Source organism: Megascapheus bottae, chromosome 15 (genome assembly GCF_031878675.1).
Source record: "Megascapheus bottae isolate mThoBot1 chromosome 15, mThoBot2.hap1, whole genome shotgun sequence".
NCBI lineage: Eukaryota > Metazoa > Chordata > Mammalia > Rodentia > Geomyidae > Megascapheus > Megascapheus bottae.
The window spans coordinates 22,833,829-22,856,555 of record NC_143523.1 but is presented as its reverse complement, the minus strand read 5'-3'; the positions used below and the strand labels follow the sequence as shown (position 1 = coordinate 22,856,555).

Genomic DNA, 22,727 nt, shown 5'->3' with positions numbered 1-22,727 from the left:
AAAGCATTTGCATTTTGTTTGGTAGTTTACAAGTTTGTAAAACTGTAAATAAACAGATGCTGTTCTTAGACCTGGGTAAGATATTCAATTCTTTTAGCATAGTTTTCATCCTAGAATGACTTACAAGAAAAAAGGCAAAAAGATTAATCCTAAGCCTTTTATTGTAGGGCCAGTTCCGTGAGAATGCACACAAAAAAAGGGCAAACAGTTTTCATGAGAGACTGCAATTTCATTTAAAAAGCAGGCAGCAACAATCTCCTGTCAAGTTCATAATGTCTTTCCTTTTGCTTAGTCATCCAGAGTGAAGTCAAAGGGCTCAAAGTCTTTCCGGAAGCATCGAGCTAGAGTTTCCTCTTCTTCCTTGCTGATCTGACATTGCCTCCAGTCAGATTTGTCAGGAATATTAAGGATGAACTCACTGGCCAGTACCTCTCTTCAGAAAAAAGCACAAAGTTAAAATGGAGTTTACCACCCCCTAAACTCCATTGTTCCTCTGTTCCTCTCCAGCTAGAACTCTCCAGCATCACCCACAGAAACTAACAGATTTCTCTGACTTTGCATATACTGCTCAGGATGGTTCAGTCATTCTATCTATTAAAAAATCACAATTCATTCTATATAAAAGGAGCTCATCTCGTACTTCTTTACTGACACTTCATATTCCGCTTACTTCTTCTATGGTACTTGGGGAGGGGAGAGGGGGTGGGGGAGGGGGGGCGGGGAACAGGGCAGTATCTACTGTCAGATATACCAAATATGGCCAGGCACTGTGGCTCACGTCTGTAATCCTAGCTACTCAGGAGGCTGAGACCTGAGGATCACAGTTCAAAGCCAGCCCAGGCACAGGAGTCCACGAGTCTTATGTCCAATTAACCACCAGAAAACTGGAAGTGGCTCTGTGGTTCAAGGGGGTAGGGTGGTAGCCTTGAGCTGAAGAGCTCAGGGTCAGTGCCCAGGCCCAAACTTCAAGTCCTACCACTGACAAAATAAGTAAAGAAAGAGAGAAATCAAAAGAATCTTCTAAAAGTGAAAAGACCTGAATTCAAATCTCAACTCTTGAGAAAACCTTTAAGCTTGCTTTTTCATCTGTATCATGATAATGGAACCATTTTTCCTATACAACTGGAAAAAAAATGACTTTTCTAGTATTTTATTAAGAAGATGCTATTAGGGATAAGTATTCCAAATATTCGTGGTTTAATGAAATGACTATATGATCACAAAAAACGTTCAAAGAATCTCTCTTTTGTGGGTTTTGCATGCCTGTGTATCACTGTACACAACTATCTTTTGTTAGGGCAACAACAAAGGGACCAACTCAGATATTCAAAGCACTGTTCTAGTTTGTCAGTTACTTATTTCTGGTGCTGGTCCTGAGGCTTGAACTCAGGGCCTCAGTGCTGTCCCTGATCTTTTTTACTCAAGGTTAGCACCCTACTAGGGCTCTATCACATTTCCACTTCTGCCTTTTTTGGTAGTTAATTGGAGATAAGAGTCTCACAAGCTTTTTCCTGCCTAGGATGGATTCAAACAACAAACCTCAGATCTCAGCTTCCTGAGTACCTAGGATTACAGGCATGAGCCACTGGCACTCCCGCCTTATCAGTAAATCTTTTTGAAAAGGTAAACTACATTTGCTGGACTTAGCCAATGGGACAGTTTCTTGGAGACTTTCAAAACTAGTCCAAAGAAGGGATCAAGGCTCACTCCAACACCAGTTCTAACAATCACAGCAGCATTGGAAATATATTTTGTACATTTTCTACTTCCCTTTCTACTGTTTCTCATCAGAAGTCCATGCCTTCAATCTTGGCTTAGCTTATACTGTCTGTCATGTTCTGCCTGACATGAGAAGTGAAACCTGAGAAGGATTTCTTCCTTATGGAAAGTTCCGTTGGGCAGAAGTTCTGCTCTAGAAAATTCTGCTGTAGAACTTCATTTTCCATTGTGGTAAATTAAACAATAGTATTTATCTTACAGACTTGTAAAATTGTATTACGTGTGTGTGTGTGTGTGTGTGTGTGTGTGTGTGTTACTCTACCACTTAAAACATATCTCCAGCTCTGCTTTTTTGCAGGTTAGTTTTTAGAGTCTCCTGGACTTTTCTGTGCAGGCTGGCTTTAAACCATGATCCTCCTGGGGAGCTAGGACTACAGGAGTAAGCCACCAGCACCTGGCAAGAGTGGTAAAAGTTAAATGAAGCAATGCATGTGAAGTTCTGCATATTGCTTGCCTACAGCATATTCTCAAATGATAGGATATCCCTTAGGATAACATTCCCTCATTCCAAGGTCCATTAAAATTTTGTCCCTTCTACACCTGCTCAGCTATGTTCATCTCTGCACTATTCATAATAGCCAGGCAATGGAAACAATCTAAATGCCCTACTGCAGATGAATGGATACAGAAAATGTAGTATACATATACAATGGAATTCTACATAGCCAACAGACAAAATAAAATAATGGCATTCACAGGGAAGTGGATGAATCTAGAGCAAATCATGTTGAGTGAGATAAGTCAAGACCAAAGGAACAAAAGGCACATGGTATCCTTAATATGTGGCTATTAGTACAAGAGCAATGACTCAATATTTGAGTACCCAATGCTATGGACATGCTATTGGAAATATAAACACAACTACACAGACATAAGAATTTATGACTCTATAGACATGTTTTATTACATAGATTAATATGTATTTATGACATACAAACCCTCAGCCTAATTTTAATTATGTTCTGAAATCTAAGTGCCAGTGACTGTATAGAGATTCCTTTCTTAAATACTTATTTGTTAAACCCGTCATCTGTAATATGATATAAAATCAATGTTAATAAATTCTTTAACAAAAAAAATCTTGCCATGGTACTGTTGACATTCTGTATTGTATCATGTATGTAAATACCTGACTCATCTAAGACTATAAGATCTGTGGCAAAGGACTGCTTGCTATTTGGCTCTTTATCAGTTGTCTAAGCAGCCCATCATTTTGTTGATAGTACATCCAGTGTAAATATATTCAAAAGAAACAAAACATACAAACCTTCCAAACTGTAAAGGAAAATTCTTTTTAATTCTGTGGAAAAGCTTCTCTCCAGTGTCAAGTTCAACATAAAAATATGCTGCTCCTGGTTGTGCAATCTAAAGTAAATAGAGTGATAGGATGAAATATAATATCACTGGGAATTTTTTTTTTTTTTTTTTTTTTGCCAGTCCTGGGCTTTGGCTCAGGGCCTGAGCACTGTCCTTGGACTTTCTCAAGGCTAGAGCTCTACCACTTGAGCCTCAGCACCACTTCCGGCTTTTTTCTATGTATGTGGTACAAGGAATCAAACCCGGGTCTTTGTGCATGCTAAGCAAGCACTTTAACCACTAGGCCAAACTCCCAGCCCTCACTGGGAATTTTTAAGCCCATTTCCAATAAGCTCTAATTTAGCAAGGCATTCAGTCCAGAAATATAAGAAAGCAAATCTTGACACGTTCCTGAACATCACCATCCCATTTGCCCCACCACCCTGTTTCACCTGTTTGATGTCTGAGTGCTCTGGGATTTCCAACAGTTCTATCTGTTGCTCTTGGGCCTGGGTAATGAAGGCATCCTTAATGTCATCTGTAGCACAGCAGCTTAGTGGCACAGGAACAACCTGGGTTCAGGAAAGGAGAATAAGAAAAATTTTCTATACAGGTTCTAGATAGGTTGTGTCTACAGAATTATGAGAAGGAACAAATCCATCACAGGGGTAGAAAAATACCCCTCAGCACAGATTTTCCTCAAGCCAGACAGCTTCTGTTTGTCATAGGACTTAAACTTATGAGACATCCTGCTACATGTGGGAGCCAATCTCAGATGTAGGAAAATGCTCAAGAAAAATTCTCTGTTTTCAAGCCTTTGCTAGCTCCTATATAATGTATGTGGCAGAGTCAGACCCATTTGAAACTTAACAAATGTGCCAGAAAGAAACCACCACAACTACAGATAAATTATAAATAATAACCAAATTTCTGAGCTAATTTCATACCAGTTCTGGGACTATTTCCTGCTTATAACTCTTAATCTAGGCTTCCACACTAAATGATCCTTTCAAACTCTTAGCAAGTCCCACATCTTCCTTTGTACCTTTTTCAAGGACCCACTCCTTTTCTAAATAAAGCACTTACCACCCTGCTCTTTTTACTTACAACCACCACATACTTCCTGTGAAACCTATCAGATTATCACCTGATGATTTTAGCCTTGGAAATGAACATTATTTAAACATCATAATGAAACTGGTCAGAAAATACCTACCTGTAGCTGGAGGTGATGGCTCTTATAATTCCTCTCATATAGAACACACTGTTTCCCTCGACTCTTAAAGAAGCGCCTCAGGGTAGCCTTATACTTCTCCACTTCTTCTACCACCTCTGCTGAAAGCTCTACCATTGACTGGTAGTGTCCAATGGGCAGGATGAGGACATGGTCATCAGATAAGCCTCCTTTGGCCAGGGCAAGGTAGCACTAAAGAAGAAGCACATCGAGTTGAGACAAAAATTTTGCACATACAATTCTCTAGAGAAAAAAAAGCTTACATTAAGAATGAACCTCAGGGCATAGGAAAAAAACTGCTCAAGATGCTCCTGCTTCAAAAAATATGACTTTTTTTTTTTTTTTTGCTGGGTGTCAATGGCTTACACCTATAAGCCTAGTTACTCAGGAGGCTGAGATCTGAATTGTGGTTCAAAGCTAGCCCGACGGGAAAGTTCATGAGACTCTTATCTCCAATCAATCACAGAAAAAGCCAGAAGTGGAACTGTGGCGACCACTAACTGTGACGATAAAATCTCAGGGACAGTGCCTAGGCCCAGAGTTCAATGCCCACAACTGGCATCGTTTGCTCTCACTTGCAATCAATCCTAGCTACTCAGGAGGCTGAGATCAGAGAATCATGGTTCAAAGACAGCCTAGGCCGGCACGGTGGCCCATGCCTGTAATCCTAGCTACTCAGGAGGTTGAGATCCGAGGATCGCAGTTCAAGGTCTGCCAGGGCACTAGAGTCAGAGAGATGCTTTTCTCCAATTAATCACTAGAAAACAGGAAGTGGGTCTGTGGCTCAAGGGATAGGGCAGTAGCCTGGCGCTGAAGAGCTCAGGGACAATGGCCAGGCCCAGGGGTAGGGTGATAGCATTGAGCTGAAGAGCTCAGGGTTAGTACCCAGGACCAGAGCTCAAGCCCCATGACTGACCAAAGAAAAAGAAAAAGAAATGCTCTCAGGGAAGTTAAAAAAAAAACAACCTAGGATATTTTCTTTTACCACCTACACTATTTTTCAATATAAAGACAGATTCCAGGTATGGCTAATAATTCCTAAAGCCAAGAAAGGATTAAGGCAAGCTGCTAGTGGCTCACACTTGTAATCCTAGGTACTCAGGGAGCTGAGCTATAAGAATCGTGGTTCAAAGCCAGCCCAAGTCCCTAACTAATCACCGAAAAGACAACACGCAGGCTCAGAGTTCAAGCCCCATAAACCCCCCCCCAAAAAAAATAGGCAGCCCACGCATGAAAGTCCATGACATGAGACTCTTCATCTCCAATCAACCACCAGAAAACCAAAAATGGCACTGTGGCTCAAAGTGGTAGAGCACTAGCCTTGAGCTGAAGAGCTGAGAGCCCAGAGTTCAAGCCCCAAGATGAAAAAAAGAAAAAACTAAAATAAACATATATACACATACATGCATATATATGTACACACACACACACACACACACACACACACACACACACACAAAGAGGTATCTCCTCAGTACAAAGTTCATGGAAGTAACTCACATGTGTGCCAACATTGACTACCAAATGCTTTTCCACTTCAGGACTGGCAAGGCAAAACCAGCAGGGGCCTGGAGGCTGTGCTTCATGTGGAAGAAAGACAAGTATTACTATGGTCCAAGCATGGCAGCGTATAAATCACCTGACAGAACTCAGCTTTATCAGATCTTTGTAATCTGCAAAAACTGTACACAGCATTGACATAACAGGATAATTCTTCACTAGGATCTCTCTCCTGCCCAAACTCAGCACCATTTTCAATCAAAGTAAATAGGTTAACGCTTGTTGATTACAGAATACATTCTGTGTATTTTGACTTTGGCAGAAACATTTTAAATGAAAACCTTTCACTCTGGGAAGTATATAGGTAATATAATTCTCTGTCTCTCTGGATATGTTTGTGTTTAAGTTCCCTTTTACCTATTGAGTTTTATATTATCTTTCACTTTATATAGTTTATTAAGCATCTTAAGGCCACAGGGATATTGGATGCTAATCATATTACATATTAGAGTAGCATGTAACTGGCAAAAAGCCACAGTAAAAGCACACTGAACTGGGGTATTCAATTTACCAATTTCACTCCCTGATATGCCACATGACCAGAGGATAACAGTTTACTGCCTTATGGTCAAATTCTTCATCTTTGAAATAAAGAAGGTAGAGACAGAGAATCTCAATGAAATAGCTCAGAACTCTGCATTTATTTTGTTATTTTATGAATCAACATGAACTTGGTGTATTTTTTACTTCATTCTGTTTTACACAAAGGAAAGGAGTTTCCTCTATAGTTCTTACATGAAGAGCCTCAGACAGTCTAAAGTAAGGCAATTTACTATTTATTGATAATACAAATGTAGTGGATACCAGTGACACCCACCTGTAATCCAAGCTACTCAAGAGGCTAAGATCTGAGGATTGTGGTTCAAACCGAGCCTAGACAGGAAATTTTGTGAGACTGTTATCTCCAATTAACTACCCCCCAAAATGGTGGAAGTGGAACTGTAGCTTTAGTGGGAGAGTGCTAGCCTTTAGCAAAAAAGCTCAGGGACAACCCCTAAACCCTGAGTTCAAGCTACAGAACCGACACAAAAAATATAAATAAATAAACCCAGGTACTCACCAGGTTTGCGAGGCTGCTTTGAATGAGAAGAAAGGTTATTATCTCTGCCTGTGGATGGACGCTTCCTTCCTTGTTTTTCATTCAAGTCAAAGAAGAATTGACAGGCTGATTCTTCCTAGAATGGCCATGGAGGAGGCATATACATTATTTAATCTTTAGACAAGTAGCCAACTATTCAAATGCAAAGGAACATTTCTGCCAATTCTATGCAATAAATACCTTCCTAACCCAGATATCTAGACTCTTAGTCATGTCTCAACAATTTATCTAAGGTACCATCTCTTTGAAAAGGCAAGGTAACATGCAGTTATAGCACAATTCTTTTTTCTTTAATTATCTTTAAGTAGTACAATTCTTGTCTAAAACAGAACAATATGAACCCACTCAAATTCTCTTCCCTCTTTCTCTCAACACAAACATAGGCATGGGGTGATGCTATAATTTCACAGATTAAGCAAGTCTAATTAAACCTTAATGAAAGAATATTAAAGAATCATTAGGAACTAGTACAAAAAGAGAAGACAGAGCAGTGGTTTTGAGAATGCAGAACAGTTTTAGAAAGCAAACCATGCATCTCTTGATATCCATTGCTTTTATAGGGGAAATATTACTTTCAGAAGGCTGTGATTAAGCAAATTTCTTCAGAGTAAGCTGGGAACATTTAGCTAATGCCTATAATCATAGATACTTAGGAAACAGATTGGGAAGATTTCGGTTTGAAGCCAACCCAGGCAAAAAAATTCGTAAGATCCCATCTCAATCAATAAAAACTGGACATGCTAGCCATATGCCTATCACCCTAGCTATGCAGAAAGTACAAATGGGAGAACTAATGTCCTACCCAGCCTAGAGCTAAATGAAAGACCCTGTCCAAAAGACAGGGGCTGGAGGCATGGGGAAACTGGCAGAATGCTTGCCTAGCAAGCCTTAAGAAGTCAAATTAAAACTCTAGTATTGCTTCCCCTTTTTCCTTCCTTGTTTTTGGTTTTTTATTTAAAGCAAACAGAACAAATTTATTTGAAAATGAAAGGAAAAGTAAAACAGACTATAGGGAGGGACCCTAGAGAAAGGAGTCAGAAGAAGAAAATTTCTTCAGTGAATCTTATTTTTAGTAATCATTATAAAATCAATTACACTCTACCATGTTGGATCCTTGCCTGAAAATTTAAGGACAGTTTCATACAAGGAAAAGCATGTGAAACTAATCTCAACATACGAGTCAAGATTAGACAAAGAAAGACAACATGAAACTGGTAACTCCAAATGACAATTAAAAAAAAAAAAACCACTGAGCTTAAGTTAAAATATAGCCATGATTTTCTAAGGGCAAAAAACAGACTTTCATTCTAAGAATTAAGTGTTTTTGTGAAGTAATCTATACATCTGGTTCCCAAAATACCATCATGACATCAGAGCGCACCTCAGGAGCAGGAATTTGCTTTTCTATGGATAATTCTTTCCCAGATTTTCTGTAAGGGTTTTCAGTGACATCTGGGGGCTGTTTTACTAGTTCTGCTGCATCCATCAGTTTCATGGGAAGAATATTGAACGCATAAAGATACTTTAAAGAAAAAGACATATAATATTAGGGGAAATACCGTTTATCCCAATGGAGTCAATCTATTTGACTATGAATATTACACAGAAGGCATCTGAAACAATAAAAAGCATATTTGTGACACAGAGAACACACAGCAATAAATCAATGCCAATTCAATGGCTTCTGCAGGGCTACAAACGGCTCACAAAGTAATGAGCAACAAATCATGGCCCCAGTCCTTACACACATCAAGGCTCCTCTTTGTATAAAAGAATAATGACCACTGTTACACAAAGCCTAGAGAGGTTTGCTCTATAAACCTTGAAGACAAACTGTTTCTAGCTCTGAGCTTTTTGTCTTTTTGAACTTTGTCAACCGACACTGTCATTATTGAAGAACTTACTGTTTTCTTCTCTGATATTATACAAATTCTGCTAAATATTCTGATAATTTTTTCCTTAGGCACTAGTAGCAAATAAGGAAAAAAAAATCCTATAAATACCTAGAATCTTGAGCTAAAGGCAAAATGACTGAAGATATAAATAGAAGCTCAGTCTTACTAAGGAAACTACAACTAAAGATTATCTTCTATCAAAGTTTTTACTTCAACAACAATATCACTAAGTGTGGAAAGGGAAAAAAATGTATATAGTAACTGGCAGAGGTATAGGTTGGGATAAAATGTTTGCCAAAATTTTAAAAGGTGCTCACTTTTCTTTTTTTCTTTTCTTTTTTTTTGTGGGCTATGAGGCTTGAACTCGGCTTGGGTGCTGTCTCTGAGCTCTTCAGCTCAAGGCTACCACCCTACCCTTGAGACAAGCCCCACTTCCTGTTTTCTAGAGGTTAATTGGAGATAAGAGTCTCAGGTGCTTTTGTGCCAGGCTGGCTTTGAACTTTGATCCTCAGATCTCAGTGTTCAGAGTAGCTAAGATTAAAGGTGAGTGAGCCACCATGCCTGGCTAAAGGCGTACACTTTTTTTTTTTTTTTGGCCAGTTGTGGGGCTTGATCTCAGTCAGGGCCTGAGCACTGTCTTTGGGCTCTCTCAAGGCTAGAGCTCTACCATTTCAGCCACAGCACCACTTCCGGCTTTTACTAGGTACGTGGTCCAGAGGAATTGAACCCAGGTCTTTGTGCATGCTAGGCAAGTACTTTACCACTAGGCCAAACTCCTGGCCCAAGTTTGAGTGGCTTAACATGTCTGTTAAAGTAAGCTACAGATAAAAATATGACAAATTCTATTCAGTTTGAAGACAATTTTTAAAATTATAAATCTGAACTTCCTGAGAAAGAATTGAGCTTAGAATCTGGAAAATATGGAGATGGGTACCATTGATTCATACTATAATTCTAGCTCGACTGAGGTTCACAGGCAGCATGGACAGACAACCTTAAGACTCAAGTGATAGAGAGCTAAGTATGAGTGAAAAGGTGAGAAGCCTTTAGCTCAGGCCCGAGTCTGAGCACTTGACCACAGATACAGACGAAAATAAAACAAAACAAATCTCAGAAGCATGTAAAAAACAAAATATACATATTCACTTATCTTGTGTATACACATTGACTATGGCATAAAGGAATAATCTTCAGATTTTTCAGGCAGATTATTCTGTTTATTTTATCATCACTGATTATTCTGATTTCATCTCTCTCAATCTACAATAGTCAGTGTTGGTCTTAGAAAAATAAATGCTCGTTGGGCACAGTGGCTCATGCCAGTAATCCTACCTACTCAGGAGGTTGAGATCCGAGGATCGCAGTTCAAGGTCTGCCAGGGCACTAGAGTCACTAGAAAATTAATCACTAGAAAACAGGAAGTGGGTCTGTGGCTCAAGGGATAGGGCAGTAGCCTGGCGCTAAAGAGCTCAGGGACAATGGCCAGGCCCAGGGGTAGGGTGATAGCATTGAGCTGAAGAGCTCAGGGTTAGTACCCAGGACCAGAGCTCAAGCCCCATGACTGACCAAAGAAAGAAAAAGAAATGCTCTCAGGGAAGTTAAAAAAAAACAACCTAGGATATTTTCTTTTACCACCTACACTATTTTTCAATATAAAGACAGATTCCAGGTATGGCTAATAATTCCTAAAGCCAAGAAAGGATTAAGGCAAGCTGCTAGTGGCTCACACTTGTAATCCTAGGTACTCAGGGAGCTGAGCTATAAGAATCGTGGTTCAAAGCCAGCCCAAGTCCCCAACTAATCACCAAAAAGCCAGGAATAGAGCTCAAAGTGGTACAGTGCCAGCCATGACTGAAAAAGATAGACAGCATCCAGGCCCTGAGTCTCAGTCCCAAGATAAGCTTGCACGCACACGCACACGCACACACACACACACACACACACACACACGAAAGAAAGAGAGAGAGAGAGAGAGAAAGTGGGGAAGGGGGAGGGGAAGAAGGGAGGGAGGAAATGAAGGAGGGAGGAAGGGAAAGAGAAAGAAGGGAGGGAGGAAAGGAAGGAGGGAGGGAGGGAAAGAGAAAGAAAGGATTAGGTAAATTCTTGGGATAATTTTATTACTTCTTCTAAACTGAGTTTCTAAAAGAAGCAAGCAAGAATGGCATGTACAGGAAAATTCACAAATGCCTACAGATAACCACGTGTATATGGAAGGAACATCTTTCATTTGTTTCTGCTCCTATTTTCCCAAATCTTGAGCTAAAATCTCTTATAATATACCTAAGAAAACCTGATCTTTCATTACCTTAACTTTATAAAGAGTCACTGACTCCTGAAGCCACTGAGAACATACAGTTGGGGAAAAGGAATGATCTGGGCAAAATAAACATTTATCAACCATATAATATTAAGCTTACAACCAAATACTCTAATCTTTTACCTTTTTCTTTTCTGGATTTCCAACATTTGCCAGAGCTATGAATCGGGTGGCATGCTGTGCATTTTCTTGCAGAACAACATGATTCCTAGAACAGTTGAGAGACAATAGGTTAACACCACTTAGCTTTGATTTGTAATTTGACATATGTAGACCACATGAAAACAAAAGCAGAGGTGAATCCACCACTAGAAGTCACTTTTGATCTCAAAGAAAACGTTACTTAAGCATCTAGTAGGACTGGCATTTCCATCTAGTAGGATAATAATCCTTATATCACAGGACTGATACTACATAGAAATAAGATCATATTTCTAAAAAGCACCAAACTCTAATCTATAGTTCTAAAAGTATTGTGAAACTAGCAAAACGGTTACAATTGCTGAAGCTAAGTAATGGTGACATAAAGAATCATAATGCTTTTCTTTTCTTTTGTGTAATAAAAAGTAAAAATAGTGAGAACTAAAAAACAAATAAATGTAAGCTGGGCACCAGTGGCTCATGCCTATAATCCTAGCTATTCAGAAGGCTGAAATCTGAGGATCACAGTTCAAAGACAGCTCCAGCACAAAGGTCTGTGAGACTCATATCTCCAATTAACCACCAGAAAACTGAAAGTGGCAATGTGGTTCAAAGTGGTAGAGCACTAGCCTTGAGCTGAAGAGATTAGGGAAGTGCCCAGGCCCAGAGTTTAAGCCTTACAAGTGACAAATAAATAAACAAATAAGAAGCTGGGTGTGGTGGCTCATGCCTGTAATCCTAGCTACTTAGGAGGCTGAGATCTGAGGATCACAGTTCAAAGCCAGCCTGGGCACTAAAGTCTGTGAGACTCTTATCTCCAATTAACCACCAGAACATAGAAAGTGGCACTGTTCCTCAATGAGTAGGGTGTTAGCCTTGACCTGAAGAACTCAAGGACAATGCCCAGCCCCAGAATTCAAGCCCCACTACCAACAAGGGGAAGGAAGGAGGGAGGGAGGGAAGGGGCAGGGGAGGAAGGATAAATAAAAAAAATGTATTCTAGTGGGGGAAAAAAAATGCCTCAAATAGTAATAGTAATACTGTGAATAGGATAATGGTTGAAGTTGGCCAGGCGCAGTGCCTGGGCACAAAAGAACCTGAGCCCCTTATCTCCAATTAACCTCTAGAAAATGGGAAGTGGGGCTTGGCTCAAGGGTAGGATGGTAGCCCTGATCTGAAGAGCTCAGGGACAGCATCCAGGCTGAGTTCAAGCCCCATGACCCAGAAAAACAAAATGGTTGAAGTTGTTTGTATGTAGGAAAACAGTGTTAGAGGGGGCAAATTGATTGGACTATATTTGTATGTAAGTATAAAAATATCACAATATAAATCCACATCTGAGTATTTATATATTACAGAAAAATTATGGAAACTATGTAACAAGATATTTTTAACTCTTTTATGTTCTCGTATTTTTCACTCCTCAACCTGAAATATTTCTAAAGTGATTATCTTAAGAGCTGAATTTTATAACATACCAAGTTCTACTACACAAAGACACAAACAACGGTGACCAGGGAGTATAGCTCAGTGGTAGACAACCTGTCTACAACATATACTACAAAAATAAGCGTTGATAATAATGAAAATATGACTATTGATTATGCAGTATTTCCTTAAGACATTCAAACTTTAAAATCCAATCCTTTTTATTTAAAAAGATTGGGGGGCCAGGAGTTTGGCCTAATGGTAGAATGCTTGCCTAGCATGCAACAAGACCTGGATTTGATTCTTTGGTACTACATACATAGAAAAAAAAGCCAAAAGTGGTGCTGTGGCTCAAGTGGCAGAGTGCTAGCCTTGAGCAAGAAGCCCAAGGACAGTGTTCAGGCCCTGGGTTCAAGCCCCAGGACTGGTAAATAAATAAATAAATTTTAAAAAATAAAAGGATTGGGATTAGGCTGGGAGCGTGACCTAGTTGTAAAGTGTTACCTAGCATGCACGAAGCCATGGGTTCGACTCACCAGAACCACATACACAAAAAAGCAGGAAGTGGTGCTATGACTCAAGTAGCAGAGTGCTAGCTTTGAGCAAAAAGTGTCCAGGAACAGTGCCCAGGCCCTGAGTTCAAGCCCCAGGACTGGGAGTGTGGGGGGGAAAGGATTGGGATTAGAGTAAATTTAAACACAACTAACTTGGGAGTCATTTATTTCAGTGCCTAGGGAATAAAAGGGAACTAAGATGTTATATACTAAAAATGAGCAAGGTAATTTTTTTTTTTTTTTTTTTTTTTTTTGCCAGTCCTGGGCTTGAGCTCAGGGCCTGAGCACTGTCCTTGGACTTTTTCAAGGCTAGAGCTCTACCACTTTAGCCTCAGCACCACTTCCGGCTTTTTTTTCTATATGTGGTACCAAGGAATCGAACCTGGGTCTTCATGCATGCTAGGCAAGCACTTTAACCACTAGGCCAAACTCCTGGCCCCATAAAAATAAGCAAGGTAAATTTATAGGGAAGATTAGGATAAATTTCTAAGAAGCCAACAAGAATGATATGCTATTCACCGATATGGAAGTCTCTCATAATACGATTTTTCCAAAGCAGCAAAATGGTATCTTGGTTTCAAGACTGTGGCAAGACTGGAGACCAAAGCAGAGCCACATTTTTTGGTATCCACTTCTCCCTAGTAAACAGAAATTAAGTCATCCATATAGACCTAGAAATTACCAAGAAATGAAAAGAAATAAGACATATTTGTGCCTCAATACAAATGTGGGCAGTAGGATTTACACAATAAATTATAACAGTCAGAGAAAAATCAAACTCATTCGATTATTAAGATAATATAAACAGCAATAATTATTGGAAGCCAGAAATTATAATGTATGGTAACATCCATATTAATATCCAAAGTACGTATTATTAAAATATACTTTGAGTTGGGTGCCAGGGGCTCATACCTGTAAATCCTAGCTACTCAGGAGGCTGAGATCTAAGATCATGGTTTGAAGCCATCTTGGGCAGGAAAGTCTGTAAGCCTCATATCTAATTAACTACCAAAAACATCAGAAGTGGCCAGGTGTGATGGCTCACACCTGTAATCCTGGCTCTTCAGGAGGCTGATATGTGACGATCAAGGTTCAAAGCCAGCCTGGGCACTAAAGTCCATGAGACTCTTATCTCCAATTAGCCACCAGAAAACCTGAAGTGGCACTGTGGCTCAAGGGGTAGGGTGGTAGCCTTGACCTGAAGAGCTCAGGGAAAGCACCCAGGCCCAGAGTTCAAGTCCTACAACTGACCAAAAGAAAAAAAATCAGAATTGAAGGTATGGCTTAAGTGGTAGACCACTAGTCTTGAGTGGAAAAGCTCAAGGACAGAACCCAGGCCTGAGTTCGAGCCCCAGGATTGCACCCCCCCCCAAAAAAGAATATACTTTGTAAAGTTAAGTCTTTTTCTAGAACACTGAAACCATACCTCTACTATGTGCTTTGTAGTATATCTGTATATCTGACAGTGTAGATACAGTATACAAAAAGTTAAAATTAAAAGCTAGCCTTCAGATCTTCTGGAATCCATAAACTATCCAGGGATTTAATCACACAGTCACATAATACTTTGTTTCATTCAGGGAACTAGTGGTTTGTGGAAGGGCATTACCACATGCTTACTAGAAGGCCTGTAGTTCACATCGTTTCCAGAATATTCCTAGTTTAACAGCCAATAATGTGATCTGATACCCCTAACATTATTTACTCTAAAAGAAGGTATAAGCTGGAAGTAAATTACCAGGTTTTTTTTTCCCACTAAATGTAGCAAGGACCTCTACACAAGGTGGATGTATGCTTTCCTCCTGCATGCTTCTGCTCACACACAGGGCATTAGTCATGAACGAGGTTGCAGTATCTTAGGAACTGGTGAAGTATATTACTCCTTCATAAATACTTCATATTGTTACAAACTCTGACCAAAATGTCCCCAAACTAGACATTTATCTTTCCCCCAAAATGAAGGGGCTTCATTCCTTGCGTAAGATCATTGGTGTTTCTCTCTTCCACTCTAACTTTAGTAGCCCTTCTCTGGATCTTCCTTCGCTTTGCTCTATTGTTATGTTGCAACTAGTACTGCCCTGGGTAGTGCAAGCATTGTCTGGTAGAAGGAGAGTGCTCCATCCCTTTCCTTTTAGCATTCTCCCCAACAATGGAATGTTGGCTTCTTTGGTCATAGACACCTGGTATTGGAATTGGCCAGAAGTAGTCTACAGGGCTCTCTTCTGGATCATCACTGTTAATTCTGAATCCTTCATAGTTTTCTCCTCAACTATACTTTTAAATTTCCCTTCACTGAGGTTCTGCCTTCATATTAAATCTTTAGAAGATCTTTCTTAGAATATCATATGAAGAACTCTTCATTTATGGTTAAAAGTTATAGCAACCTTATCTATGAATCGTATTTTCTGAGATCAACATTTGCTTTAATATGTTGATAACAGCTTCTAGCCTCATGAAAAATTTCACATAACACTCCTAGTAAAAAGTGCTGAGAACTAGACAGGTCCTGATGGCTAAAGCCTATAAGCCTAGCTACTCAAGAGGTTGATATCTTAGGATTATGTTTCAAAGTTAGTCCAGGCAGGAAAGTCTGTGAGACTCATCTCTAACTAACCACCAGAAACTGGGAAGTTGTGCTGTGGCTCAAAGTGGTAAAGCGCTAGCCTTGAGAAAAAGAGCTCAAGTACAGTGACTGGAGCTGGGCATGGTGGCTCATGTCTGTACTACTCAGGAGGCTACTCAGGAGGCTGTGATTTGAGGACCATGGTTCAAAGCTCAAGCACACCCAGGAGTTTGGCCTAGTGGTGGAGTGCTTGCCTAGCATGCATGAAGACCTGGGTTCGATTCCTCAGTACCACATACATAGAAAAAAGCCGGAAGTGGTGCTGAGGTTCAAGTGGTAGAGCTGTAGCTTTGAGAACGTCCAAGGACAGTGCTCAGGTCCTGAGCTCAAGCCCAGGACTGGCAAAAAAAAAAAAAAAAAAAAAAAAGCTCAGGCACTGCAGACTGTGAGACTCTTATCTCCAAGTAATCACTAGAAAATGGGAAGTGGGGCTGTGGCTTAGGGGGTAGGAGGGTAGCCTTCAGCTGAAGAGCTCAGGGACAATGCCCAGGCCCAGGGGTAGGACAGTAGCCTTGAACAGAAGAGCCCCATGATCCATCAAAAAAAAAAAAGAACATGCTTGGGCTTGAATTTAAGCCTCACAACAAAGCAAAAAAGAAAAAGAAAAAAAAAAGGTACTAAGAACTAAAATATGCAATATAAACAAAAAATAATAATTAAAAAAATAAAGCCAGCATCATTTGTTTTAGAAATTCCAACAACAAGCACTACTCACAGTAGAATTCCCAAAGTTTCCCACATACTTGGGCCATGGGGATGTAAGTAAGATGTCAACACCTTTAAACTGCGATGTTGAACACAGCATCGTTCTCAGGGAAGAAACATCCTTGGCACTAAAACTGTAACCAGGGACTGGCTCACTTAAAGACTCTGTCCCACTGAGGTACACAATCTGGAGCCCCGAGCTTCCAGTGAAGATGCCTTTACGACCTAGGTTGAAAGAAAAATGGATATGTTTTAGTCAAAACTACAGAACAAAATGTCATCAACATGACACGGAATCGGCCTGCCCTTGTCACAACCCTCCTTTACTTCTGCCATTCCACATGCCTGCAAGAGTATAAACTCTGTGGTCCCATCCCCTCTAGCTGCGAGATATTCAGGTTAGCTGGCTCCAACAGTATTCCTATTCAGTAAGTCTGAAGAGTCCTTATATGGAGGCTACTGGTGCCCATTGGCTGCTCTATTCATATAGCAAGTTCCTTCCAGATATTATTGATACATTTGGGAAGCAGCAATTAAGTAGAAGGCTGTCTTTTCAAGAAGATTCTACATAGACTGAAAGAAATTTAAGATATCTAGAAACAGGATGAAACACTGAGAGAAAAAAAGATTTGGAGTTCTGAAGAACATTTAGTCTATAAATCTAATTCTCTGGGCAGGAGCATGGCTTAGTGGTAGACTGCCTGACATGCACAAAGCCCTGGGTTCAAGTCTTCGGTACTACATACACAGAAAAAGTCAGAAGTGGTGCTATGGCTCAAGTGGTAGAGCTCTATCCTTGAGAAAACCCAAAAACAGCACGCAAGCCCTGAGTTCAAGCCCCAGGACTGGCAAAATGAAAGAAAATATTTTTTTCTTTTTTTTTTGAAGGTCATGGAGCTTGAATTCCGCCTAGCTGCCCAAGGACAGTGCTCAGGCCCTGAGTTCAAGCCCCAGGACTACCAAAAAAAAAATGTCCTTGGAGATTAATTCTTGAAAATATTTTGTTATATTATTATTGACTTACCCAAGTAAGTAATGTTTTCAGCTAATTCACACCCGTCAGCATCTTGAAAATATTTTATTGTTTCCTGAGTATTGGCACCAAGCACATATGTCTGAATAGGAGCTAATGAAGAAAACAAACATTGACACCTAATAAGTTATCAGACCTGTTTTGAAAAATGAGAAATGCTTTGGGAAAAATATTCATAGCAAGAGTAAACAGTCTGTGCATTCTTCTGCTTCCTCTCATAACAATGCTAAATGTCAAACATAGTTACCACTAAGGGCAAGCTAGCCTTGTGGCTTGTCTATTAAATAATGTCACTAGGCCAAACAAGGAAAAAAAAATGGTGTGGGGGGTAGTTGGGTGGGTTGGTCGTGGTGGGGCTTGAACTGCAAGCCTGGGCAATGTGCCTGATCTCTTTTGCTACTACTATGAGTTACAGTGGTTGAAAAACATATAATGGGGCTATCACAACTTACAATGAGGAAAAAATTAAGACCGAAAGGATTTAATGCATAAAATACTAAAACCAGAAACAAGGAAAAAGCGCCCTTGGTTGTGCTTAATTCAGTTCTTGCCATGTTATCACTTTTCTGGAACAAAACTCAAAATGTAAACATGTACATTACTTATATACATACTTTCTAACCATACAGAACTAGAGGAATCTGTTTGCTGTTATTTTCAGCTTATTAGTGTTTTTGAGACAGGATCTCACTATGTAGCACAAACTGTCTTGGAATTCTCAGTCCTCTTGCTTTGGTATCCCAAGTGCTGGAATTGTAAGTAGGCACTACCATTCCTGGAAAGAAGGGAGGAAGTGTGTATGTGTGTAGTAGTGGGGCTTGAACTTAGGGACTGGGCACTGTACCTGAGCTTTTTCTGCTCAAAGCTAGCACCCTACAACTTGGGCCATAGGTCTACTCGAGGCTTTCGAGTGTTAACTGGAGATTATAGTGTCATGGACATTCCTGCCCAGGCTGACTTTCAACCATGATCCTCAGATCTGACATTACTGACACTAGGACTAGACAGGTGTGAGCCACTGGCACCTAGCTAGGAAATTCTTAAGTAGCAAATATGTGAAAAACAGCTCAACAAGAACCATAATACTAAGCTGGGCGTGGTGGCTCATGTCTGTAATCCTAGCTACTCAGGAGGCTGGGATGTGAGGATCAAGGTTCAAAGCCAGCCTGGGCAAAAAAGAACCTGAGACTCTTTTATCTCCAATTAACCTCTAGAAAATGGAGGGCAGTAGCCCTGAGCTGAAGAGTCAGTGACAATGCCCAGGCTCAGAGGTAGGGTGGTGTCCTTGAGCTGAAGAGCTTAGGGACAGCACCCAAGCCAAGTTCAAGCCCCATGACCCACCAAAAAAAAAAAAAAAAAAAAAAAAAAAAAAAAAAAAAAAAGACTCATAACACTTAAACTTTAGAAATTATATGCTAAATAAAAATATCTATACCTTTCTTTTTGCCAGTCTTATACTCTTCCCAATCAGCATCTGATGTGGAGCCAAAGAAATTTCCTACACACAACAGCAGCTAAAATGAGTTTTTTAAACAAACATATGAGATTTTAAAATATCAATATTATAGTAATGACAATAACATACAATTGATTACCCTATTTGATAATCTCAAACTTGCATTTCAATGCATGTGGTATGAGGAGCAATGTAACAGTTACTCATCCCATGAATTACTAAACTTTAGCTCACTGGCTGTCCAATTCCCTGTCCCTAGGGATAGGGAAGAGGAGTAAGGAAAACAAAGAAGTCACAATTCAAGGGCCAGGAGTTCGGCCTAGAGGTAGAGTACTTGCCTAGCATGTTCAGTTCCTTGGTACCACATACATAGAAAAAAAAGCTGGAAGTGGTGCTGAGGCTCAAGTGGTAGAGTTCTAGCCTTGAGAAAAGTCCAAGGACAGTGCTCAGGCCCTGAGCTCAAACCCAGGACTGGCAAAAAAAAAAAAGTCACAATTCAAGTGTTCTTCAAATATTCCCCCCCCCCCCCCCCCCCGTCCCACCCCAGTTCTAATTTGCCATCCATGGCTCTCTTTACCATCTTGTCTTGTCTCCTTCCTTGAAGCATACAGTATGGAGAAACAGAACATCAAAAATCCCTCTGTTGAGGGGCTGGGAGTTTGGCCTGGTGGTAGAGTGCTTGCCTAGCATGCATAAGACCCATGTTTGATTCCTCAGTACCACATACGTACAAAAAGCCAAAAATGGTGCCATGGCTCAAATGGTAGAGCTCTAGCCTGAGCAAGCCCAAGGACAGTGTTCATGTCCTGAGTTCAGATTCGGGGACTGGCACACACACAAACACACAAAAAACATCTGTGAGATTCTCATCTTTTTTTCAGATACCTTTAGAAATACAGGGCATTTCCAGGCTGGGAGTTTGGCCTGGTGATAGAGTGCTTACCTAGCATGCACCAAGACCTGGTTTGGTACCACATTCATTTTAAAAAGCCGGAAGTAGTGCTGCGGCTCAAGTGGTAGAGCTCTATCCTTCAGAAAGCCCAAGGACAGTGCTCAGGCCCTGAGGTCAAGCCTCAGGACTGGCAAAAAAAAAAAAAATTACTGCATTTTTCCTTTACTCAACCTTTAACCCAACAAACTATACTTACCTTAGAATGCTGTTCTGTAACATCAGAGTTTACAGTATAACTGACATCCACACTAAGATTTATTTAGACCTCATTAGTTTGTGAATCTTTCACATGGTACCTGATTTGCTCCATACCACATATTCATGAAGCAGATATTTGCTTACCAAATCCAGGGAGCTGAATTGTCTAGTGAGGTTGTGCTAGTCTGCTTTCAGGGTTTTTGTTTTGTTTCTCTTTTTCTTTTTCTTTGCCAGTCTTGGGCTTGGGCTCAGGGCCTGAGCACTGTCCTTGGACTTTCTCAAGGCTAGAGCTCTACCACTTGAGCCTCAGCACCACTTCCGGCTTTTTTCTATGTATGTGGTACCGAGGAATCGAACCCGGGTATTCATGCATGCTAGGCAAGCACTCTCTTTTTCTTTTCTTTTTTTTCTGGTTGCAAGGCTTGAACTCCGGACCTGGGTTGTGTCCCAGAGCTTTTCTGCTCAAGTCCAGTTCTATGACTTTGAGCTACATCCCATCTTTTCACTTCCCATCTTTTGTTGTTGTTGTTGGTTGGAGAAAAGCCTCACAGACTTTTCTGCCCAGGCTAGATTCAAACCATGATTCTCAGATCTCAGCTTCCTGAATAGCTACCATTACAAGTGTGAGCCACTGATGCCTGGCTATTTTTGCACAGTAGTAAAGTAACAAGATTCAAGTCCCAAAACCATTCTATATTAAATAGGTCTCCCTCTTCCATCACTAAGTTCTCATACCAAATGAACTCAAAACAAAAATAAAGAATCTATGTTCAATTAAGATATTAATAAAGAAGCACAAATTTTATTTTGGTATATTTAACTAAAATACTAAAATTAAATTTAGTAAATAGGCATATCTTACATCAAAGTTTCCACTTTTCTTCTGAATTGCTCGAACTCTATTGAATAAAACATCAAACTTCCCTTCAACATCTCCACAAGCCAAGCTGCAAACAAGAGATACACAGTATGGCCTCTTATAGTGGTTTGGTTGAGTGCTTTTTAAATGCACGAAGTCCTCTCTTCACGATTCCACCAGTCTCCCCTGTGATCCATGAAAGCGCGCCAGATTATCCACCTCTGACACACAAAAGCGCGCCAGCCTAACGATCTCACCGGCCACGGCCCACCGAGGTCTAGACGTATTTTTGGTGAATAAACAAATAGGGTGGCAGAGAAAAGTGATAGCCAAATCGGCTTAAAATGTGGGGGGGGGGGGCGTGACTCCGGGAGCTTCCGCCCGACTGGGTGAGCGTGCGGCCCTCCCCGGGACCCCCCTCCAAGGCTCAGCCCCGCGAGGCGAGGGCCTGGCCAGAGCTCCCCAGCAGCCCTGGGACTTCCCTTCTCACTGTCCCCTCCTGACATCCGGTCCCGAGAAACACCCCCGCCCGCCTCTACATCCACACACACACTTCAGATTCGGGGTCACTCACAGGCGCAGCGGCTTTTGAGCCATCGGTCCTCACAGCTTAAATTGGGACGACCACTTGAAATTGGGAGCCGCAACGCACTGGCCAGGAGAAAGGCCGCGGCGCGACAATAAGACGTCATCACACCCCAGCCAATGAAGATGCAGGTGTGGACGGCAAGCGCAGAGGGACAGACGGTTCGCAGGGTTTGCAGCGAGGAAGCGTAGAAAGGATGGAAGGAGTAAGAGGGAACTGGCCAATAGGATGGATGGATGGATGGATGGATGGATGGATGGATGGATGGATGGATGGATGGATGGATGGATGGATGGATGGATGGATGGATGGATGGATGGATGGATGGATGGATGGATGGATGGATAGAGATATATGATGGTTGTTTTTCTTCCGGAGCAACTTAAGTTAGTGAGCTCTTGTGAGGCCTAAATTAATTTTGAAGTTTGATGAACTTCAGTAAGCAGCCTCCATTCTGCAGAAGTTAAGTCTGAGAAATCCCCTAACTGCCTTTTCTCAGGAGAACTGTAAGATGCTCCATCAGTTGTTTACTCAGACAGCTAGCAAGGACATTCAAAGGTCATCTCTAGAACTGCAGCTGTGTTTCACAGCTAGCAAGGCCATCCTGACCTAAATTTCTGTGGAAAACGGCAACATCAAAGCCGATAAGAAATGAAAGAGTGTTCCAGTGCAAAAGTTAACCAAAGCATGAGGCTAGGACTGTGAGAATGAAAACTAAAAAAAAAAAAAAAAAGGAAACTTGTTTACTCTGTACTGTAAAAGCTGTGCTAATTCTGTACTCTGGGCCTCCAAGCATCACTGGTTTCTAAGGCGCAGAGGACCAAGCTCAAGCTTGCTAATAATCGGCTCTTTGTTGCTTGCATTGGTCGTGGACTCTGGTGGTCTTTCGGGGGGATTGGGACCTTTGGGTACAACACTCTCAGCTGCCAAGTGCATTCCTAGAACAATATCGAGCCCTAACCTAACCTTACTATATGGCTCATATGGGCAAGGCAGACATACTTTTTAA

At 40.9% G+C, this 22,727-nt stretch overlaps 1 protein-coding gene and 1 non-coding gene across 3 annotated transcripts; both read right to left on the bottom strand.

Annotated features, from left to right (window-relative positions):
- Positions 1-143: 143 nt before the first annotated feature.
- Positions 144-21,798, bottom strand: Cwf19l1 (CWF19 like cell cycle control factor 1). Of its 2 annotated transcripts, XM_090346077.1 has the most exons (14): positions 21,707-21,798; positions 21,136-21,220; positions 19,103-19,181; positions 17,659-17,760; positions 16,645-16,859; positions 13,823-13,941; positions 11,304-11,388; positions 8,350-8,490; positions 6,930-7,044; positions 5,810-5,889; positions 4,292-4,501; positions 3,528-3,647; positions 3,047-3,144; positions 144-433 (listed from the first exon to the last, which is right to left on the bottom strand). In XM_090346077.1, exons 1-14 carry the CDS (start codon positions 21,727-21,729, stop codon positions 289-291), a joined length of 1,617 nt encoding a protein of 538 aa, XP_090202203.1. In that variant the 5' UTR covers positions 21,730-21,798; the 3' UTR covers positions 144-288. The 2 variants fall into 2 exon arrangements, with proteins under 2 accessions (XP_090202203.1, XP_090202204.1); XM_090346078.1 differs by lacking the exons at positions 17,659-17,760; positions 19,103-19,181; positions 21,136-21,220; positions 21,707-21,798 and having other exon boundaries at positions 16,673-16,752.
- Positions 3,830-3,975, bottom strand: LOC150053956 (small nucleolar RNA SNORA12). The gene has a single exon (XR_016537945.1). It is a non-coding gene; the product is annotated as a small nucleolar RNA SNORA12 (small nucleolar RNA).
- Positions 21,799-22,727: the final 929 nt, after the last annotated feature.